The sequence below is a fragment of the Leptodactylus fuscus genome, chromosome 5 (genome assembly GCF_031893055.1).
Source record: "Leptodactylus fuscus isolate aLepFus1 chromosome 5, aLepFus1.hap2, whole genome shotgun sequence".
NCBI classification, from domain to species: Eukaryota; Metazoa; Chordata; class Amphibia; order Anura; family Leptodactylidae; genus Leptodactylus; species Leptodactylus fuscus.
Genome location: NC_134269.1, coordinates 20050637 through 20072116, shown reverse-complemented (window position 1 = coordinate 20072116; position 21480 = coordinate 20050637). Strand labels below are relative to the sequence as shown.

Genomic DNA, 21480 nt, shown 5'->3' with positions numbered 1-21480 from the left:
CAGGAGTCGGGTTACTGTAATAAGGTGTTACAGAGGTAATAAGAGGATCAGGAGCCGGGTTACTGTAATAAGATGTTACAGGGGTAATAAGAGGATCAGGAGCCGGGTTACTGTAATAAGATGTTACAGGAGTAATAAGAGGATCAGGAGCCGGGTTACTGTAATAAGAGGTTACAGGGTAATAAGAGGATCAGGAGCCGGGTTACTGTAATAAGATGTTACAGGGTAATAAGAGGATCAGGAGCCGGGTTACTGTAATAAGATGTTACAGGAGTAATAAGAGGATCAGGAGCCGGGTTACTGTAATAAGAGGTTACAGGGTAATAAGAGGATCAAGAGCCGGGTTACTGTAATAAGATGTTACAGGGGTAATAAGAGGATCAGGAGCCGGGTTACTGTAATAAGATGTTACAGGAGTAATAAGAGGATCAGGAGCCGGGTTACTGTAATAAGAGGTTACAGGGTAATAAGAGGATCAGGAGCCGGTTACTGTAATAAGATGTTACAGGGGTAATAAGAGGATCAGGAGCTGGGTTACTGTAATAAGATGTTACAGGGTAATAAGAGGATCAGGAGCCGGGTTACTGTAATAAGATGTTACAGGGTAATAAGAGGATCAGGAGCCGGGTTACTGTAATAAGAGGTTACAGGGGTAATAAGAGTATCAGGAGCCAGGTTACTGTAATAAGATGTTACAGGGTAATAAGAGGATCAGGAGTCGGGTTACTGTAATAAGATGTTACAGGGTAATAAGAGGATCAGGAGCCGGGTTACTGTAATAAGATGTTACAGGGTAATAAGAGGATCAGGAGTCGGGTTACTGTAATAAGATGTTAAGGTAATATTGGGTTTCTCATGGCAGTGGTCAGTTACCTCATCCGGGGCAGGGTATAAGGCCAGGATATGGGGGTGTCTGTTCTCTCTCCTCTGCTCCTCATTGATTCGGTCGATCTCCTCAGGAAGGGTTCTGTCCAGCAGGTTTGTGAGTAATGGATCGGGTGCAGAGTTCTTCAGGTCAAATATACTAGAGGCCCAGCTTCCTCGTGGGGTCTCATCCATGGAAGCAGATGATCTCTTTTTGTCCTCCTATGATGAAATGTACATCAGAAATTGACAGTGTTAACCCAACATCTCCCATCATCCTTAGCAGCAGTGACACACGTTACAGCCTCCTCTCTTATGGTACCCACATAGTAAGAACATACAGTACATACCTGCTCCTCTGTACATCCCTTCTCTTCGGCAGCCTCATCCAGTTCATAGATCTGTCGGGTCAGGTTCTTCTGCCGCTGTCTCTGGCGCTCGGCGGTGATGGGGGTGTACGCTGTGCTCAGCTTCTGTGACCTGAATGGCAGATAACATAACTTTAAGATCACTCCAATCTCTGTGCCCCTTATAAATTAGGACCATGGTCTCCAGCGATTGCAAGACTACAACTCCCAGCATGCAGAGCTTGTTGTAATGCTGCAACAATTGTAGCACCGCAGGTCACTCACCTTCTCTGCACAATCACCCAGTCGTGCGTATACACCTTTAAGGCATCTCGGACTCTCGCGTCCAGCTTTCTGCCAAAGACAAGAGAAGAAAGAGGAAATAGATTACAGAACTGAAAACTTCTATAGGGCAATAACATCCAGAGATGACCAGAAGAGGATCCGCCTGAGCGGGGGACAATCGGGTGATTCTCTGTCCATGGGGAACTCCAGTCAGCGCAGGGTTTGCAAATTCTGGATCATTGATGTATATGAGGAAGCTGAGATAGCAGGAGCTGTTTGATGCCGTCTATATATTGTAGTCACTAGTACTCTTCTATACCGTTCTCTCCAAAAAGTGGATTTTCACAGGGTTCACCTGACGCCCCTGACGCACAGTCTCGACAATCCCATCAAACAGCTCCTCATATCTCAGCTTCCAGCAATAGGAAGGGGCTTGTTCTATGTTCACACAGGGGATGGGGCATTAGACTCTACTACCTGCCCAAGGTCTGACTAGTATAGCACCCCTGTTTTAGCCCCCTCCCCACCGTTTTTGGCCAACTTACCCCTCTTCCGGGGCGGCGGGTTCCAGTGTGCGACATTCTCTTGGCTCATACAAGATTTCAATATCATCAGGAGGAAAGTCATACAGATCCCGCAGGGCCTCACATTCTGAGTCTGGGGGGTGGCTCGCCAAATAGGTCTCAAAATCCAGAGGATCTACCACATCGGAGAGCGGGACCTGAAATAGAGGCGGAAAATGGAAATGAGGAGGGGGGGGGGGGGGGAGGATCACAAAAAGATAAGAGCTAGCCGAAGGTATGAGACTCACAGCCGATGCGCCCCCTGCTCGCTTCTTGGATAGCTGCGGAGACCCGCCATATTCTCGGGAGACCTGTTTCCGAACTTCAGATGCCACAGTCCTGTAATAGGAAATAGATGCTCAATATTACATATATACAGGAGATATCCACGTTATATCGGCATGGTCACTATATACAAGGAGATGGTTACGCCAGCTGTGTATATACCCGGTGGCGGGTTATTACAGCCGGTCGTGTATAATAATTATTATTATGGTTTTGCCGCTCCTCTTAGTTTTGCTTTCCCCCTTCGCTACCTGGATGATATGACGGGTGCAGATGGCGCCCGCACAGCCGGCTCTGACTACTGTATTGCAGAAGATCTCTGCTTGCAGTCAGTGAATGGAAGCATTGATGTTTATATACTCCAGCAGAGACTTTGTTACAGTGTATACGGTCTGTACGCCGGTTACTTCAAGTAAGACAAATCTCTCTCCATCAAGTTTCTCTTTAAGCGTAGGTAGTGTTGTAGACAACAGATCGATGGCTGCCCGCTGAGCGTGACGCACACAGGCAGGAGGACGCCAGCACGCTCACTAACCCACCGTGAACCACTGACACACTTCCAGTCATTATGCCCTCAGAGGAAGCGTGCACAAAGAGGGTCCGGAAAGTAGGGGACTATAAAAGAGGACTTAATGGTATTACACGTCCCCCGCCCTGCAGGGCTTATCCGCTATTGTGAGGAAGCAAGCCAGCCTGACAAGCGAGACACCCAGAGAATGCGAGCCAATGGCTGGAAACAGTCCGCACGGACAGGAGAACAATACACGGAGGGCTGCGGGGGTACTCCAACACCGTATCACACAGGAGAGGCTTAGATACAACACAATAGATATTCACTTATGATGGGATTAGATACATCAGCACAGCAGACAGAAAACGGATTAGACATTGTAGGATATGCTTAGATACACCCTCTCAGGGAATAGTATCGCACAGTAGGCTTAGATACAGCACCACAAAAGAAACTAACAATATAAAATTAGATACCGTGGCTCAGACATGATGGGATTAGCTATCCCACCTCAGGATATGGTATCACACATAATAGGATTAGATACATGAGTTCAGGCTTGGATACATGACATGATAGGCTTCAATATGGTTTATATAGTGGTTACATGACAGGATACAATAGTTGGGGAGGGGGGCTCTTTCCACGAACCGCCAAGTCTACAATACTGAAGATGGGCCAACAAGATGGCGCAGATACCTTTCATGTCTATTCTTCCTGATCATACAGTCCACACAGATCAGACCTAGTACAGACAAGTGGAATGAATATTTCCATGGCACCAGGATAACAGAAGACAAAATGTCACCACCACCAGTGTCCACCATTTTCAGTTTGGTGACAGGAGTTCCCGCTGTTCGGACACCGACGTCCCTGAGGTACAGTCAGGAGAACATCCTTAAATTTACACACAGAAATCAAGTGACGTCCATGCTGCTTGGGTCTTCAAGAACATCACGGAGAAACTCGATCTAAGACGATCACCTTCCATCCTGCTGATGGTCTACCTAGTGCCGTCCTCACCATCTTCTTCATAGAGCCTTATAATATGTCTGCTATTCGACATAACTTCTTGATAATTTGGTCAGATTCGTGAACACTTGGTCCAACCTTAGGGTTTGGTCTCTTCATGGAGAAGGAGCCCAAGTGCACCAATATGGCTAGAGAGAGAAAGAGGTGAAAGATGAAGCCCATAGCCAAGATCCACCATATAGTTCTGCACGGAAACATGGAGTCCAAAAAAATCCTCGGCATGTCCTGTCAACTTATACTAAGTATTCCGCCATTGTCCTGTTACATTGTGTATTACAATGGGCGAGGACACCAGCCACCCCGTATCGGGCACACACCTCCTCCTCCATACGGGATCAGTTACCTCATCTCTACACGGCCTGCTGTAATCCTGTCGGCTTTAGCAAATCACAGGGGCTTTATATAGAATGAAAAAGTCACGAATCGGCCATTGTTATAGGTTACAAACCTCACATCGTCATCGATAACGATTAAGAGGCGGATAACAAGAAAAACCGCACTCCCCAGGCTTACACAAAGGCGTATCACTGGGGCCAACCTGTTTGTCACGAGCCCAGTTCGGCCCGAATAGCCCAAATTTTTCAGTTTTTAACAAAACCGAATAATTGGGGATTTGTCTTCGACGACCTAAAATCGTCAGATCACAGAGTATAATGGGTGGAGGCCTAGGGAGTAGGGTTGAGCCGATGTTGAGATTTCAAGATCGATTTTAAAATCCAATTTCCGATCATTTTCCAGCTGATCTCGATCCTGATCGCGATCGTGAAATTTGCTCGATCGACGATCTTTATCCGATCCTTTCCGAACGCGATCCTCAACCCTAGTCAATGCTTCTCTATGGGAAAAGTCACTTTTAGGGTTGAGCCGATCTTGAGATAACCTCCGATCTCGATCCCGCTGGAAAAGATCGGGTCGGAATTCCGATCGCGATCGTGAAATTTACTCGATCGCAATCCGATCTTTTCCGATCCCGATCGCTCAACCCTACTAGGGAGGGTATACGAAAATATTTATACTCGCCTTCCCTCACCTCTTTTGGGCTTCCTTGTGGCAAGTTACACTCACCGGGTGATGTCATGTACAAGGGGTCACCACTGAGGTCTGTGACCTGGGCACGTCGAGTTTCATGACGTCTTAATACTCGGCATGCCTTGGTCACTGCTGAGCTCCAATCACAGGCCTCAATGGCGACCTGGGGCACAGGAGATCATGAAGGAGACAGAGAGTGTGCTGTAAACCGCGAAAAGGCCAAAAAAAAGGGGTAACGGAAGGGTGAGTATAAATAATACACCTACCCTGGGCCGCCACCTATTATACTGTGGGGTATGAACCGTCCCCAGAGTATAATGATGTCACTTCTGGTTTTATCCGAAATTGTTCGACCCGAAACAAAACGAATCTTGGGCGCTTTGCCCAAGTCTACTTTTCACCTAGCCAACCGGTACCCAGGGGTGAACCTGGGCTTATTCTGCCGCCTGAAGCGGTGTCAGAAAGGGGGACGGGGGGAGGGGACGGTCGCAAGAAAGGGGCGGGGCCAAGCGGAAGGGGGTTGGGTTGAGCGGAAAGGGGGCGTGGCCGAGCGGCATTCGCAGGCAGAGAGAGGACCTGCTCTCTGCCTGAGTGTGAGGGGCGGCCGCTGGAGCAACGCTGCATCCAGCAGGGCCGCCCCAATACACCCCTCGCTTCCCGTGTCAGGCTGCAGACACGGTGACGCTAAGCCAGTCCAGGACAGCTTGCCCTGGACTGGCTTAGGTCAGCAAAAATGCCGCCCTTCCGAGGCCCTGGCATAGCGCCGCCTGAAGCCGTCGCTTCAGGTCGCCTCATAGGAGGTGCGGCTCTGCCGGTATCCTGCTCTGCACTGATGAGGGGCACGGACCCCACTAAAGCTCTCTGCAGATGGGTGTTTGGTCCCAAAGCCTATTAAAGGGTCGGGCATTGACCTTAAAGGGTGGCTTCCAATAGCAGAGATTCAGCTTTCCGTTGCGAGTTTGCTCGCGGATTAACCTTAGACACAACGGGCTAATCATCATGCCTCACGCCGCGGTTTCTGCGGCCAGTATGGGACCCTAGTCCTGAGGGACTCTGAGCATTACAGGTCACTAGGATACTTGGATTCCAGTCCCTATTCAGTATACGGTCTACATTTCACAGATTTAATACACCCCGGTGAGGTCGGCATTAGGGCCCAGGAGTGCCACGTTGTGCCTGTCACCATCTATTCTCTGACCAAGGCTTTTATGTTTTACCTCTGATGTGACACAGCGCAGCGCAGGACGTATAGATGATTTATGGTATTTATACTATATATCCTGCAGAAGGCATGTACAGTCACAGAGCCCGGGAAACGGGGGCCCCAATGATATACTCAAAGAGAAGGGGGTCTGAGCGGAGACGAGAAACATGTGCCCGTACGTGCCAACACTCCCAGAATGTCCAGGAGGCTCCTGCAAGACGTTTACGCCAGCCTGGGACTCTGTATACAGTCATATCATGTCACTGAAGGAACATGATATAGAACATGTTTTACCTGCAAAATAAAAAACTTCATTTTTTTTATCTAACTGCACCATTAGGGAACTGAGATTTTAGAAATTTGCAAATATTTTTAGCAAAATGTCAGCTTTCACTTAATTTCCTTCACACGCCCCTCAGGAGAATCCAGATGTGGGCGTCAGACTGACCCCTAAGTCACCCTGCGAGAGTGCGAGCGTCGCTGCAGACAGCACAGATCGCCTCCCTGATAAGTCCAGCAATGAAGGAGTTAACAGCAGCCGGGCCGCTCCCTGTATTCACCTGCTCTGCTTTCCTTACATAGATGAGAACAGGTGTATCCCAAAACTGCTGAGGTATTCACACCCCGTGTGTAGTAATAATATAGCCGCTGTGCTTCCTGTCTGTCTGGGTCACCCCATAGTGGGCGGGGCTGACTAGGGTATCGATTTCTATCGGTGTCAGCCCCGGGGGGAGATGAGCAAACGTTACGTCACATCACTGCGTCACCCTGTAGTGGGCGGAGCTGTAGCCTGTCCATATCACCCTCTGGTGGGAGGAGCTTATCCCTTCCTAATTTTTCATAGTGAACGCCAGCTCGCCCCCATTCACACGCCGCTCAGTAACTTATCTGTAAGCCACGCAACCCGTCCCCATCAGTCATTACAAGACGGCTCATGTATTGTAAGATATGGCCCTGGTCACATATGGCAACCGCCTAGAGACCACTTCAGAGTAGGAATAAAAGTGAAAGCTGATTTCTGATTGGTTGCAACTAGGCTTCACTACACATAAGGCCTACTCTACATGTTTATTTAAAGGGGTTGTCCATGAATTTTGGAAACGCAGAGGAGGCCGGGAAAAAGGAAACAACGTTTTATTCACCGGCCCCTTGCGTCCAGCGTGCGCCGGGGTAAGTCGTTGACCGACGAGGCCATTAAGGTACATTTGGTGCAAAATTTATTACACAAATGCGCCTTTTGACTATGACAAATGATAAAACCGGCGCCATATTACCTCATGGTGTATACCGACCGCACATAACGCATAGGTTTCTGCTGAGTCACGGCTATGGCGGACATAAGACAGTTTAGGAATTTTCGAGAAATGACGTCTGACTGGTTTTGCGGCGAGGCTTCCTTCACTTGCCATGGGTCAATGCACACCTCCATATTGTACCTCCGAAATGGTGTCCTACATGACCACATACCATAAGATGGCACATACAGACCCAAAACAGCCCTTGCTCGCAACTTTTTCCAAGGAGCGCTGGGGGTACAGCGGCCAGGATCAGGGTGCAAATGCTACCCCTGCCCCCCTTACACAAATCCCGCTATACTCATACATTATATACAGTGCTGACAGTCTGCATTATCTCATAGTCGCACATAGCACACCATTAACCCCCGCACGGGACGCGGACACAGAATGACAGGTGGCTCCGGCAGTTTTATATTACGTGTTGTGAGTGAAGATAACCAAGATCTAGGTGCAAAGTACACGGCGCCATTCACATGTGTTATAGTCAATCACCAGCCAAAAATGTCACACGCCAGTTTAGTACAACCCACCCAGATTTCCAAGGACCCAGATTTGGAGGGGAAGGGGGGGGGGTGTGTGTGGAAGGTTCCTGCAGATAATCCCGAGCGAGCCTATGGGTATATTCACACATTACAGGTAGATGCCGCTGAAACTACGCGTTTTTGATATTGCTCTTTTCATACACACCACTCAATACCCCGGTGACAACCTGTATGGCACATACACTGGCGCTCTCCATGCAGTCACCCATCTTTCCCAGATGTGATAGACATGATGACTCACAGCTTCACACTTTCTGGCAATGACAATAAAGTGACTTTACGGCCGCTGCCTGCAGTAGTATAGGAGTAGTATACAGATGAGGTTGTGGAGCAGAGCGGTACGGAGCACGACCAGTCGCCAGCAGCCGCACTCAGCACAATACAGCTCTGTACGCTCACAAACTGCCAGGCAAACAAAATGCCCAATAGCATTACTCATCGCCCCGGCCAAGATCTTATAGATAATGTCAAGATTAATGGCGGATTACCCCGCACAACGGCGGATGAAGGGAAATATTAGCTCTTCTGCTGCCAAGTATTCCAGCAGATAACATAATGGGTGTTATACTCCCGAACATGGGTCACATTAGATGGCAGAACACGAACCTACTGACCCCAAACACTAGACACCAGGTATATATTTTGAAATAAAATTTTATTATATATATATATATATATATATATATATATATATATATATATATATATATATATCCTATTAACTAATTATTAATAATAATGTTCACATACTATATTACACTGCTCTTGCAGCAGCCTTATCTCAGGTCCCAGGGCTGTTATCTCTCTGTGTAAACACTCAGCTAACACTCAGTGGATTGTGTACATGCATCTGCATATTATCTGATCTGCTCCAGGCAGTGCAGACAAAATGACATGAGCAAACACCTTTACTCCAAATTGGCAGTTTGCCAATTTTAAACATGCCTGGAAAAAGAGAATCTAATTTGTCGCAAACAATGAGAGCTATGAAGGAAGACAGAAGTCACAGAGTTCTCCTCAAGTGGAGCTGAGGGGGATCATCGATGCCAACAACACGCTCATTATATGACGTTCCAGCAAGCTGCTGAGATGCCGGAACAATTGCAGGCACGGTGCGAGGAACAAGTTCAGTGGAAAACCAGCTTGAGAGCTGCCGAAATGCCGGAGCAGCTGGATCAACAACGCCAACAACACGCTCATTATATGGCATCCCAGCGAGCTGCTGAGATGCCTGAACAATCACCGGCACGAGGAACAAGTTCAGCAGCAGGACAGCTTAAGAGCTGCCAAAACGCCGGAGCAGGCAAACCATCGACGGCAGCAATTTGCTGAATATAGGCGGATCATCTACTCTAACAACACTCAGACGAAGTCGCAGGCAGTGGCTAGTATGTCTGTCTATCTATCTCAAACCCCACTGTATTTTCAATAGGTGATGAAACAGAAATACACATAGGCTGAGAATCTCATCCTTCATATGACACCAGAATCACCGTTCTGTGTTATAAAATGCCTGAGATATACCTGTCTGATGTGACCCCTCCATCCTCAGTTTCTGTGCATTATACAAGGACCACAAACCTGTACACTAGTGACACCCGCATTATACAAGGACCACACACCTGTACACTAGTGACACCCGCATTATACAAGGACCACACACCTGTACACTAGTGACACCCGCATTATACAAGGACCACACACCTGTACACTAGTGACACCCGCATTATACAAGGACCACACACCTGTACACTAGTGACACCCGCATTATACAAGGACCACACACCTGTACACTAGTGACACCCGCATTATACAAGGACCACACACCTGTACACTAGTGACACCCGCATTATACAAGGACCACACACCTGTACACTAGTGACATCTGCAATATACAAGGACCACACACCTGCACACTAGTGACATCTGCATTATACAAGGACCACACACCTGTACACCGGTGACACCTGCATTATACAAGGGCCACACACCTGTACACTAGGGACACCTGCATTATACAAGGACCACACACCTGCACACTAGTGACATCTGCATTATACAAGGACCACACACCTGTACACCAGTGATACCTGCATTATACAAGGACCACACACCTGCACACTAGTGACATCTGCATTATACAAGGACCACACACCTGTACACCAGTGACACCCGTATTATACCAGGGCCACACACCTGTACACCAGTGATACCTGCATTATACAAGGGCCACACACCTGTACACTAGTGACACCCGCATTATACAAGGACCACACACCTGTACACCAGTGATACCTGCATTATACAAGGACCACACACCTGCACACTAGTGACATCTGCATTATACAAGGACCACACACCTGTACACTAGTGACACCTGCATTATACAAGGACCACACACCTGCACACTAGTGACATCTGCATTATACAAGGACCACACACCTGTACACTAGTGACATCTGCATTATACAAGGGCCACACACCTGTACACTAGTGACATCTGCATTATACAAGGGCCACACACCTGTACACTAGTGACATCTGCATTATACAAGGGCCACACACCTGTACACTAGTGACATCTGCATTATACAAGGACCACACACCTGTACACCGGTGACACCTGCATTATACAAGGGCCACACACCTGTACACTAGGGACACCTGCATTATACAAGGACCACACACCTGCACACTAGTGACATCTGCATTATACAAGGACCACACACCTGTACACTAGTGACATCTGCATTATACAAGGGCCACACACCTGTACACCGGTGACATCTGCATTATACAAGGGCCACACACCTGTACACCGGTGACACCTGCATTATACAAGGACCACACACCTGTACACTAGTGACACCTGCATTATACAAGGGTCACACACCTGTACACTAGTGACATCTGCATTATACAAGGACCACACACCTGTACACCGGTGACACCTGCATTATACAAGGACCACACACCTGTACACTAGTGACATCTGCATTATACAAGGACCACACACCTGTACACTAGTGACATCTGCATTATACAAGGGCCACACACCTGTACACTAGTGACATCTGCATTATACAAGGGCCACACACCTGTACACTAGTGACATCTGCATTATACAAGGGCCACACACCTGTACACTAGTGACACCCGCATTATACAAGGACCACACACCTGTACACCAGTGATACCTGCATTATACAAGGACCACACACCTGCACACTAGTGACATCTGCATTATACAAGGACCACACACCTGTACACTAGTGATACCTGCATTATACAAGGACCACACACCTGTACACTAGTGACATCTGCATTATACAAGGGCCACACACCTGTACACTAGTGACATCTGCATTATACAAGGACCACACACCTGTACACTAGTGATACCTGCATTATACAAGGACCACACACCTGTACACTAGTGACATCTGCATTATACAAGGGCCACACACCTGTACACTAGTGACATCTGCATTATACAAGGGCCACACACCTGTACACTAGTGACATCTGCATTATACAAGGGCCACACACCTGTACACTAGTGACATCTGCATTATACAAGGGCCACACACCTGTACACCGGTGACACCTGCATTATACAAGGGCCACACACCTGTACACCAGTGATACCTGCATTATACAAGGACCACACACCTGTACACTAGTGACATCTGCATTATACAAGGGCCACACACCTGTACACTAGTGACACCCGCATTATACAAGGACCACACACCTGTACACTAGTGACACCCGCATTATCAAATTCCTCTCCACTTTTCGGTCCTGTCCATGCCGTGGCCTAAAGTGGAATCCGCATGAAGATGGAGTAGGAGGTTTCCCGTCAGCCCTTCGAGGGGCTAGGTCTCCCCTTAGGTTTACCCCTTGGCCTAATGTAAAGGAATTGGCAAAACACGTCACTTGAGAATTTTCGAAGAAACCATGGCATATTTTACTCTACCCACTTAGTACCACAATGAGGCGGCCATTTTCTTCCTTTAACGCCACTAGAAAACTGACGGCCGCCATCTTCCACCGACATAACTGTTTCCTGCAGACAACAGGCACCATGACGAATATATTGGAGAATACCAAGCCTATGTTTCCAGTATCGTGGGCGAGAAAAATAATCATTATAATGGGCGCCAACGATGTGTAATTACATCTGTAAGACAGCGTAGAGAGACATGTCACTATGTAGGGCGGCCATGTCAGAACGTCTAATTAACCCCGTGAGGATCCCTGTAACACCCGTTATGTAATCTCACATACAGGTAACCACACAAGGCCTCGTCCTCCCACCCCGGTCTATTGTGACAAGACAAAGCGGGTTATGGCGAGAGCCAACGGAGCGATGGCAGCTAAAGTCACCCTTCAGGGGAGAAAGCAGCACCCACGCTTGACCTACTTACTCCTTCGTCTCCATTTCTTGGCCCCGGCGGCCATATTGGATTGCCAGAAAGAAATAATGGCTTGTGGTGAGGAAACCCTTTAACCCAAAAGGTCACTTAGACAGTAAAAGGTTTTTGGCGACCATGATAAAGTTGGTATATATATGATGAGGTCATGATGATATTGCCTAAGCTCCACCCACTTCTTATTCATTAGCATAAAATGAAACACAGAAGACGAAGTATATACAGTCCAGGATATTGAATATGATAAGACATACCAAGGCAACCCTATATACTACCCCTTATAATGCTTACAGGGGCGCTATCCTGATACTGAACCAAGCAGTCAGCTCTTATCGCCCTGCAGTCACTGACACATTAAACCGGTTGCTCTACATTTTCCCAAAGACACAGGGAGGGAACCGAATATTTCCAGGTCACATTCTGAATAATTCACCAAGTTACATCAACGCTAAAGCCCGAGCAAAGAGACCGAAGGCAGATCAACACTCAGTACACAGCGAATGATCTTCCCACAGGCCGGCCTGAAGAGCTGACGCTCTATCAAGAAGTCTACACAATCCTGACCCCGAGAGCCTACAAACAATATCGAATGATAAACAGAGCTCACACTCTATACGAAGCCATGGCATGTCTCACAGGAGCAGCTCCCACGAGAGGACAGTCCGTCTCACACAGTCCGATAGGAGAGGAAGTGCTGCGCTCCCAACACAATAACAGGACGCGGGAGAGGGGAGGACGAGGGAAACCAGGGCGAAAAAATAGATATTGTGGGGGCGGGGTGCCAAAGGATTTCTAGAGAATCAGGAATGAAAAGTGACAAGAGATCACGTACATAGTCTGTAAAGAATAACCCCAGTCCTACCAAATACCCGGCTCCTGATCCTCTTATTACCCCAGTGTAACATCTTATTACAGTAACCCGCCTCCTGATCCTCTTATTACCCTGTAATATCTTATTACAGTAACCCGGCTCCTGATCCTCTTATTACCCCATAACATCTTATTACAGTAACCCGGCTCCTGATCCTCTTATTACCCTGTAACATCTTATTACAGTAACCCGGCTCCTGATCCTCTTATTACCCCTGTAACATCTTATTACAGTAACCCGGCTCCTGATCCTCTTATTACCCCAGTGTAACATCTTATTACAGTAACCCGGCTCCTGATCCTCTTATTACCCCATAACATCTTATTACAGTAACCCGGCTCCTGATCCTCTTATTACCCCATAACATCTTATTACAGTAACCCGGCTCCTGATCCTCTTATTACCCCAGTGTAACATCTTATTACAGTAACCCGACTCCTGATCCTCTTATTACCCCTGTAACATCTTATTACAGTAACCCGGCTCCTGATCCTCTTATTACCCCATAACATCTTATTACAGTAACCCGGCTCCTGATCCTCTTATTACCCTGTAACATCTTATTACAGTAACCCGGCTCCTGATCCTCTTATTACCCTGTAACATCTTATTACAATATTCCGGCTCCTGATCCTCTTATTACCCCAGTGTAACATCTTATTACAGTAACCCGGCTCCTGATCCTCTTATTACCCCAGTGTAACATCTTATTACAGTAACCCGGCTCCTGATCCTCTTATTACCCTGTAACATCTTATTACAGTAACCCGGCTCTTGATCCTCTTATTACCCTGTAACATCTTATTACAGTAACCCGGCTCCTGATCCTCTTATTACCCTGTAACATCTTATTACAATATTCCGGCTCCTGATCCTCTTATTACCCCAGTGTAACATCTTATTACAGTAACCCGGCTCCTGATCCTCTTATTACCCCAGTGTAACATCTTATTACAGTAACCCGGCTCCTGATCCTCTTATTACCCTGTAACATCTTATTACAGTAACCCGGCTCCTGATCCTCTTATTACCCCAGTGTAACATCTTATTACAGTAACCCGGCTTCTGATCCTCTTATTACCCCAGTGTAACATCTTATTACAGTAACCCGGCTCCTGATCCTCTTATTACCCTGTAACATCTTATTACAGTAACCCGGCTCCTGATCCTCTTATTACCCCAGTGTAACATCTTATTACAGTAACCCGGCTCCTGATCCTCTTATTACCCTGTAACATCTTATTACAATATTCCGGCTCCTGATCCTCTTATTACCCCAGTGTAACATCTTATTACAGTAACCCGGCTCCTGATCCTCTTATTACCCCAGTGTAACATCTTATTACAGTAACCCGGCTCCTGATCCTCTTATTACCCTGTAACATCTTATTACAGTAACCCGGCTCTTGATCCTCTTATTACCCTGTAACATCTTATTACAGTAACCCGGCTCCTGATCCTCTTATTACCCCAGTGTAACATCTTATTACAGTAACCCGGCTCCTGATCCTCTTATTACCCCCTGTAACATCTTATTACAGTACCCCGGCTCTTGATCCTCTTATTACCCTGTAACATCTTATTACAGTAACCCGGCTCTTGATCCTCTTATTACCCTGTAACATCTTATTACAGTAACCCGACTCCTGATCCTCTTATTACCCTGTAACATCTTATTACAGTAACCCGGCTCTTGATCCTCTTATTACCCTGTAACATCTTATTACAGTAACCCGGCTCCTGATCCTCTTATTACCCTGTAACATCTTATTACAGTAACCCGGCTCCTGATCCTCTTATTACCCTGTAACATCTTATTACAGTAACCCAGCTCCTTATCCTCTTATTACCCTGTAACATCTTATTACAGTAACCCGGCTCCTGATCCTCTTATTACCCTGTAACATCTTATTACAGTAACCCGGCTCCTTATCCTCTTATTACCCCATGTAACATCTTATTACAGTAACCCGGCTCCTTATCCTCTTATTACCCCCTGTAACATCTTATTACAGTACCCCGGCTCCTGCGCCCCTTAGTTGTACGTCTCCCTCCTCAGTGACATCATCTTGGACTCGGTGGCTTATTAGCCCACTATTCGCACACAGTTTGCACACAGACAGGCGAGCCGCCTGCAGCCATTGTTTGGTTCAGCTGTCAGGACAGATGGTGCGGCAGCATGGCAGGATTTTAGATCACTGTACTGTAGTCTAGTTGAATGAATTAGTGAAATGCTATACTCCGGACTGGTGGAGGGGGTGGAGGACTCCCACATAACAAAGAGCCCCGGGTGTACACGAGCCTTGTGATAAATTATTACGTTTCCAATATTTCTCAATGAGCTTATGAATATTAATGAGCTGCCAGTGTCAGACGGTCAGATCACACCAGAAGGTCGGCAGCTGTCACTATACACCGGCTATATGGTACGGAGAGGTGCGATAATCTGCGACACAGCGGTGACCATACTGTACGGTACTACGGGCAGGGAACTCGTCTCCATCCACAAACTACACTGCTGAGGGTTTGGTACAGTGGCAACTAATTTTAAAGGGGGTTGTCCAAAATTTAGGACTAACTTAGGGACGGCCACATAATCCCAGTGCTCCGACGTCCAGTCCCAATGACCTTACCATGATGGACCTCCAATGTCAAAGGTGAAGAGAGTCACATGACTCCAGCGACTGATCCCAGTGGTCATGTGACCCTCCCCAAGAAACAGAGAGGTGGGGATAGGAGAGCATGTTCTGTCCTAAATCCTGGAAAACCCCTTTAAGCAATGCCAGGACTACTCTGTAGCTATGGCCCCTACTAGGGCTACGTTCACATTTGTGTCGGAGTCTTCGCTGTAGTGTCCGCCAGAAATCGGCGAAGAAAAAACGCACAACTTTATCATCCGCCATTTTCAGTGGATCCCATTATAGTCAATGGGATCTGTAGATAACCACTATTTTTGCAGTCCGCCTGTCCGTTGTTCTGGTCCCAGATATTCGTATGAACTTAGCGGTAAGAAAAAGTCACAAAAAGTAAACACCCCCCCCCCCATCTTTTTGGGACTCGCAGCGCCCTCGGGGGTGCGATCTCACCCCATAGTCACCATGTGGCCCTAATCTTTAGAAAACACTTGTAAAGTCGGACACTTGTTGAATTTCAGATGTTTTCGGCCACAAGGGGGCAAGATATTTGTATTATTTTACCCAATAAGTAGCGGGGCCATGGCGGACAGTGCTATAGGGGCCCGCAGTGATGCTGGGGGATAAGAGCGCCCCCTATACCTGCCCTATGTGCCTGGGTAATGAGCGGTAACTTGTGGCACTCCGGCTGCAGGGTCAGGGCATGCTGGGGGTTGTAGTCCTCCAAGCACAGGCTGCAGCCCATGTCCTGCTCACACTTCCTACATACATGGCAGCCCCTATACTAGTCGCCACAGCCACCTGCCATAGGACACACCTGCCATATATAACCCCGCACCTGTCCCCTCCCCCGGCCCTCACCTGTTTATCTTCTGTGCGAAGGCCCTGCGATCCGCCGCTGCCGCCATCAGCTCCCCGGCCACAACTCCGCCAGCAACTGTACCGGCTGGAGCAGGGCTGACCCGATCCCGGCACAACACCCCGCAGGGCCGCCCATTACCCGCCCCATGACCGCCCACACTCTGCCCGCTCCGGTGAGGAGGCTGCCAAGGTCTGCAAGTGTTATATACAAGCGACACCGTGCGGTCATGCGGAGGAATTGCAAGCTGTCAACTCTGGATTACCAATACGCTTGCGGCCCCGTGTGGCGATGAGCAGTACTGCACTGATATTTATGATTTTACTACTTTGTTCTGCTGCCACCCTATGGAGCTATGGTGAACTGCAACCGTTCAGGTTGTGTGCTGGGACACCTTGTGGTCATGTTTTGTACTACATTGATTGATTGATTGATTGATTTATTTATTTATTTATTTATTTATTTATTTATTTATTTATTTATTTTTTTACACCTAGTGGTCATATGGTGCATTGCATATAATAATAATAATACATTTTATTTATATAGCGCCAACATATTCTGCAGCGCTGTACAATTTGTAGGGTTCAAATACAGACAGATACATAACAAAGAACGTCATTTCACACAATGGGACTGAGGGCCCTGCTCGCAAGAGCTTACAATCTATGAGGTAGAGGGGGTGACACAAGAGGTAGCAGGGGCGGCATTGCTTATACAGGGGTCAGACACTTTTGTAATAGAGGTGACTGTCATTACACAAACATAAAACTTTATGAGCCATCAACAGTCGTGTTCAGTAACATGTGGATGGAGCTTGGACATATAAAGTTATCCTGAGATGACATCGTATCATGTGGGGTAATGTGGGAGCGGGGACAGAGGAGGGTTAAATTTTGGGGATTCTAATTACGGTACGGAAGGGTTTATGTTAGACATTGTGATAGGCTTGTCTGATAAGATGTGTCTTTAGTTTGCGTTTGAAACTGTAGAAATTGGGAGTTAATCTGATTGTCCGGGGTAGAGCATTCCAGAGAAGTGGTGTAGCTCGGGAGGAGTACACATTATTCATACCAGGGGGCGGCCAGCATTACATTCATGTAGCTTTAAATATAATCTAAGTTTATTGTTGAATGGTCCTAAAAGCCTTAAAAAATAAATAACCTATGGCGTATGCAAACTGCAATGTATGGACAGACATCACCCTAATCTGGTGGCGAGTGTGTCATCTCTCCTGGGCCCTGATCACACACTGCTTTTCATTCTTGCACTACAAGATGCTGTAATGCAAGCCGTGTATTACAGCATCTGTGCACCCCAACACAACAATAGTGTCCTTGGACGTATAACATACAGTCCCCACCTCACATTATGATGTCTCCCACATAGTATTATGACCCCCAGACAGAATAATGGCACCTTAATTGTCCCATAATATAGAATGTCCCCTCAGTGGCCCCATCAGTATAACTGCCCCCACATATTACAATGTCCCCTCAAATGGTCTCCAAATCATTTAATGTCTCTTAAAGTGGCTCACACATGATATAATGTTACCTCAAATGGAACCAAAAACATATAGTTTCCAGTCTAGTGGTCCCCAGATCATACAGAGTTCCCTCAAATGGTCCCCACTTCATATTGTATCCCCTCAAGCGACCCCCCCCCCCACATCATATAGTGTCCCCTTTAGTGATTCCACATCATACAGTGTCCCCCCCAAGTGGTCCCCACATCATACAGTGTGGTCCGCACATCATATAGTGTCCCTTCACGTGGTCCCCACTTTATATAGTGTCTAGAGATGAGCGAACACTAAAATGTTCGAGGTTCGAAATTCGATTCGAACAGCCGCTCAATGTTCGAGTGTTCGAATGGGTTTCGAACCCCATTATAGTCTATGGGGAACATAAACTCGTTAAGGGGGAAACCCAAATTCGTGTCTGGAGGGTCACCAAGTCCACTATGACACCCCAGGAAATGATACCAACACCCTGGAATGACACTGGGACAGCAGGGGAAGCATGTCTGGGGGCATAAAAGTCACTTTATTTCATGGAAATCCCTGTCAGTTTGCGATTTTCGCAAGCTAACTTTTCCCCATAGAAATGCATTGGCCAGTGCTGATTGGCCAGAGTACGGAACTCGACCAATCAGCGCTGGCTCTGCTGGAGGAGGCGGAGTCTAAGATAGCTCCACACCAGTCTCCATTCAGGTCCGACCTTAGACTCCGCCTCCTCCGGCAGAGCCAGCGCTGATTGGCCGAAGGCTGGCCAATGCATTCCTATGCGAATGCAGACTTAGCAGTGCTGAGTCAGTTTTGCTCAACTACACATCTGATGCACACTCGGCACTGCTACATCAGATGTAGCAATCTGATGTAGCAGAGCCGAGGGTGCACTAGAACCCCTGTGCAAACTCAGTTCACGCTAATAGAATGCATTGGCCAGCGCTGATTGGCCAATGCATTCTATTAGCCCGATGAAGTAGAGCTGAATGTGTGTGCTAAGCACACACATTCAGCACTGCTTCATCACGCCAATACAATGCATTAGCCAGTGCTGATTGGCCAGAGTACGGAATTCGGCCAATCAGCGCTGGCTCTGCTGGAGGAGGCGGAGTCTAAGGTCGGACCTGAATGGAGACTGGTGTGGAGCGATCTTAGACTCCGCCTCCTCCAGCAGAGCCAGCGCTGATTGGCCGAATTCCGTACTCTGGCCAATCAGCGCTGGCCAATGCATTCTATTAGCTTGATGAAGCAGAGTGTGCACAAGGGTTCAAGCGCACCCTCGGCTCTGATGTAGCAGAGCTGAGGCTGCACAAGGGTTCAAGCGCACCCTCGGCTCTGATGTAGGAGAGCCGAGGGTGCACTTGAACCCTTGTGCACCCTCAGCTCTGCTACATCAGAGCCGAGGGTGCGCTTGAACCCTTGTGCACACTCTGCTTCATCAAGCTAATAGAATGCATTGGCCAGCGCTGATTGGCCAATGTATTCTATTAGCCTGATGAAGTAGAGCTGAATGTGTGTGCTAAGCACACACATTCAGCTCTACTTCATCGGGCTAATAGAATGCATTGGCCAGCGCTGATTGGCCAGAGTACGGAACTCGACCAATCAGCGCTGGCTCTGCTGGAGGAGGCGGAGTCTAAGATCGCTCCACACCAGTCTCCATTCAGGTCCGACCTTAGACTCCGCCTCCTCCAGCAGAGCCAGCGCTGATTGGCCGAATTCCGTACTCTGGCCAATCAGCACTGGCTAATGCATTGTATTGGCGTGATGAAGCAGTGCTGAATGAGTGTGCTTAGCACACACATTCAGCTCTACTTCATCGGGCTAATAGAATGCATTGGCCAATCAGCGCTGGCCAATGCATTCTATTAGCGTGAACTGAGTTTGCACAGGGGTTCTAGTGCACCCTCGGCTCTGCTACATCAGATTGCTACATCTGATGTAGCAGTGCCGAGTGTGCATCAGATGTGTAGTTGAGCAAAACTGACTCAGCACTGCTAAGTCTGCATTCGCATAGGAATGCATTGGCCAGCCTTCGGCCAATCAGCGCTGGCTCTGCCGGAGGAGGCGGAGTCTAAGGTCGGACCTGAATGGAGACTGGTGTGGAGCGATCTTAGACTCCGCCTCCTCCAGCAGAGCCAGCGCTGATTGGTCGAGTTCCGTACTCTGGCCAATCAGCGCTGGCCAATGCATTCTATTAGCCCGATGAAGTAGAGCTGAATGTGTGTGCTTAGCACACACATTCAGCTCTACTTCATCAGGCTAATAGAATACATTGGCCAATCAGCGCTGGCCAATGCATTCTATTAGCTTGATGAAGCAGAGTGTGCACAAGGGTTCAAGCGCACCCTCGGCTCTGATGTAGCAGAGCTGAGGGTGCACAAGGGTTCAAGTGCACCCTCGGCTCTCCTACATCAGAGCCGAGGGTGCGCTTGAACCCTTGTGCACACTCTGCTTCATCAAGCTAATAGAATGCATTGGCCAGCACTGATTGGCCAGAGTACGGAATTCGGCCAATCAGCGCTGGCCAATGCATCCCTATGGGAAAAAGTTTATCTCACAAAAATCACAATTACACACCCGATAGAGCCCCAAAAAGTTATTTTTAATAACATTCCCCCCTAAATAAAGGTTATCCCTAGCTATCCCTGCCTGTACAGCTATCCCTGTCTCATAGTCACAAAGTTCACATTCTCATATGACCCGGATTTGAAATCCACTATTCGTCTAAAAAGGAGGTCACCTGATTTCGGCAGCCAATGACTTTTTCCAATTTTTTTCAATGCCCCCGGTGTCGTAGTTCCTGTCCCACCTCCCCTGCGCTGTTATTGGTGCAAAAAAGGCGCCAGGGAAGGTGGGAGGGGAATCGAATTTTGGCGCACTTTACCACGTGGTGTTCGATTCGATTCGAACATGGCGAACACCCTGATATCCGATCGAACATGTGTTCGATAGAACACTGTTCGCTCATCTCTAATAGTGTCCCCTTATGTGGCCTCCATATCATATAGTGTCCCCTACATCATATAGTGCTCCCTCAGGTGGCCCCCACATAATGTAATGCCCATTCAATCACTATAACACATACTGTCCCTGTTCCCACAGAGCTGCCTATAGGCTCTGGCTGTAGTGACGTCTCGGGCTAAGTAATTATGGCGCCTCCCAGACAAAGCCTTAGTGATGGAGCCTGGAGCTGACAGCTCTGTGCCAA

The 21480-nt window shown here is 47.8% G+C and overlaps 1 protein-coding gene across 4 annotated transcripts in view; it reads right to left on the bottom strand.

Moving 5' to 3' along the window:
* The window catches only part of DOCK6 (dedicator of cytokinesis 6), a 57463-nt gene extending 40585 nt beyond the window's left edge, over positions 1–16878 (bottom strand). For all 4 annotated transcript variants that reach the window (XM_075272575.1, XM_075272576.1, XM_075272577.1 and 1 more), the window contains exons 1-6: positions 16762–16878; positions 2308–2398; positions 2042–2217; positions 1497–1565; positions 1215–1344; positions 874–1086 (exon numbers count right to left, since the gene is read on the bottom strand). In XM_075272575.1, the coding sequence (XP_075128676.1) occupies positions 874–1086; positions 1215–1344; positions 1497–1565; positions 2042–2217; positions 2308–2398; positions 16762–16808 (726 nt within the window). In that variant the 5' untranslated portion in view covers positions 16809–16878. The remainder of the gene's footprint in view (positions 1–873; positions 1087–1214; positions 1345–1496; positions 1566–2041; positions 2218–2307; positions 2399–16761) is intronic.
* Between the last annotated feature and the right edge of the window lie 4602 nt (positions 16879–21480).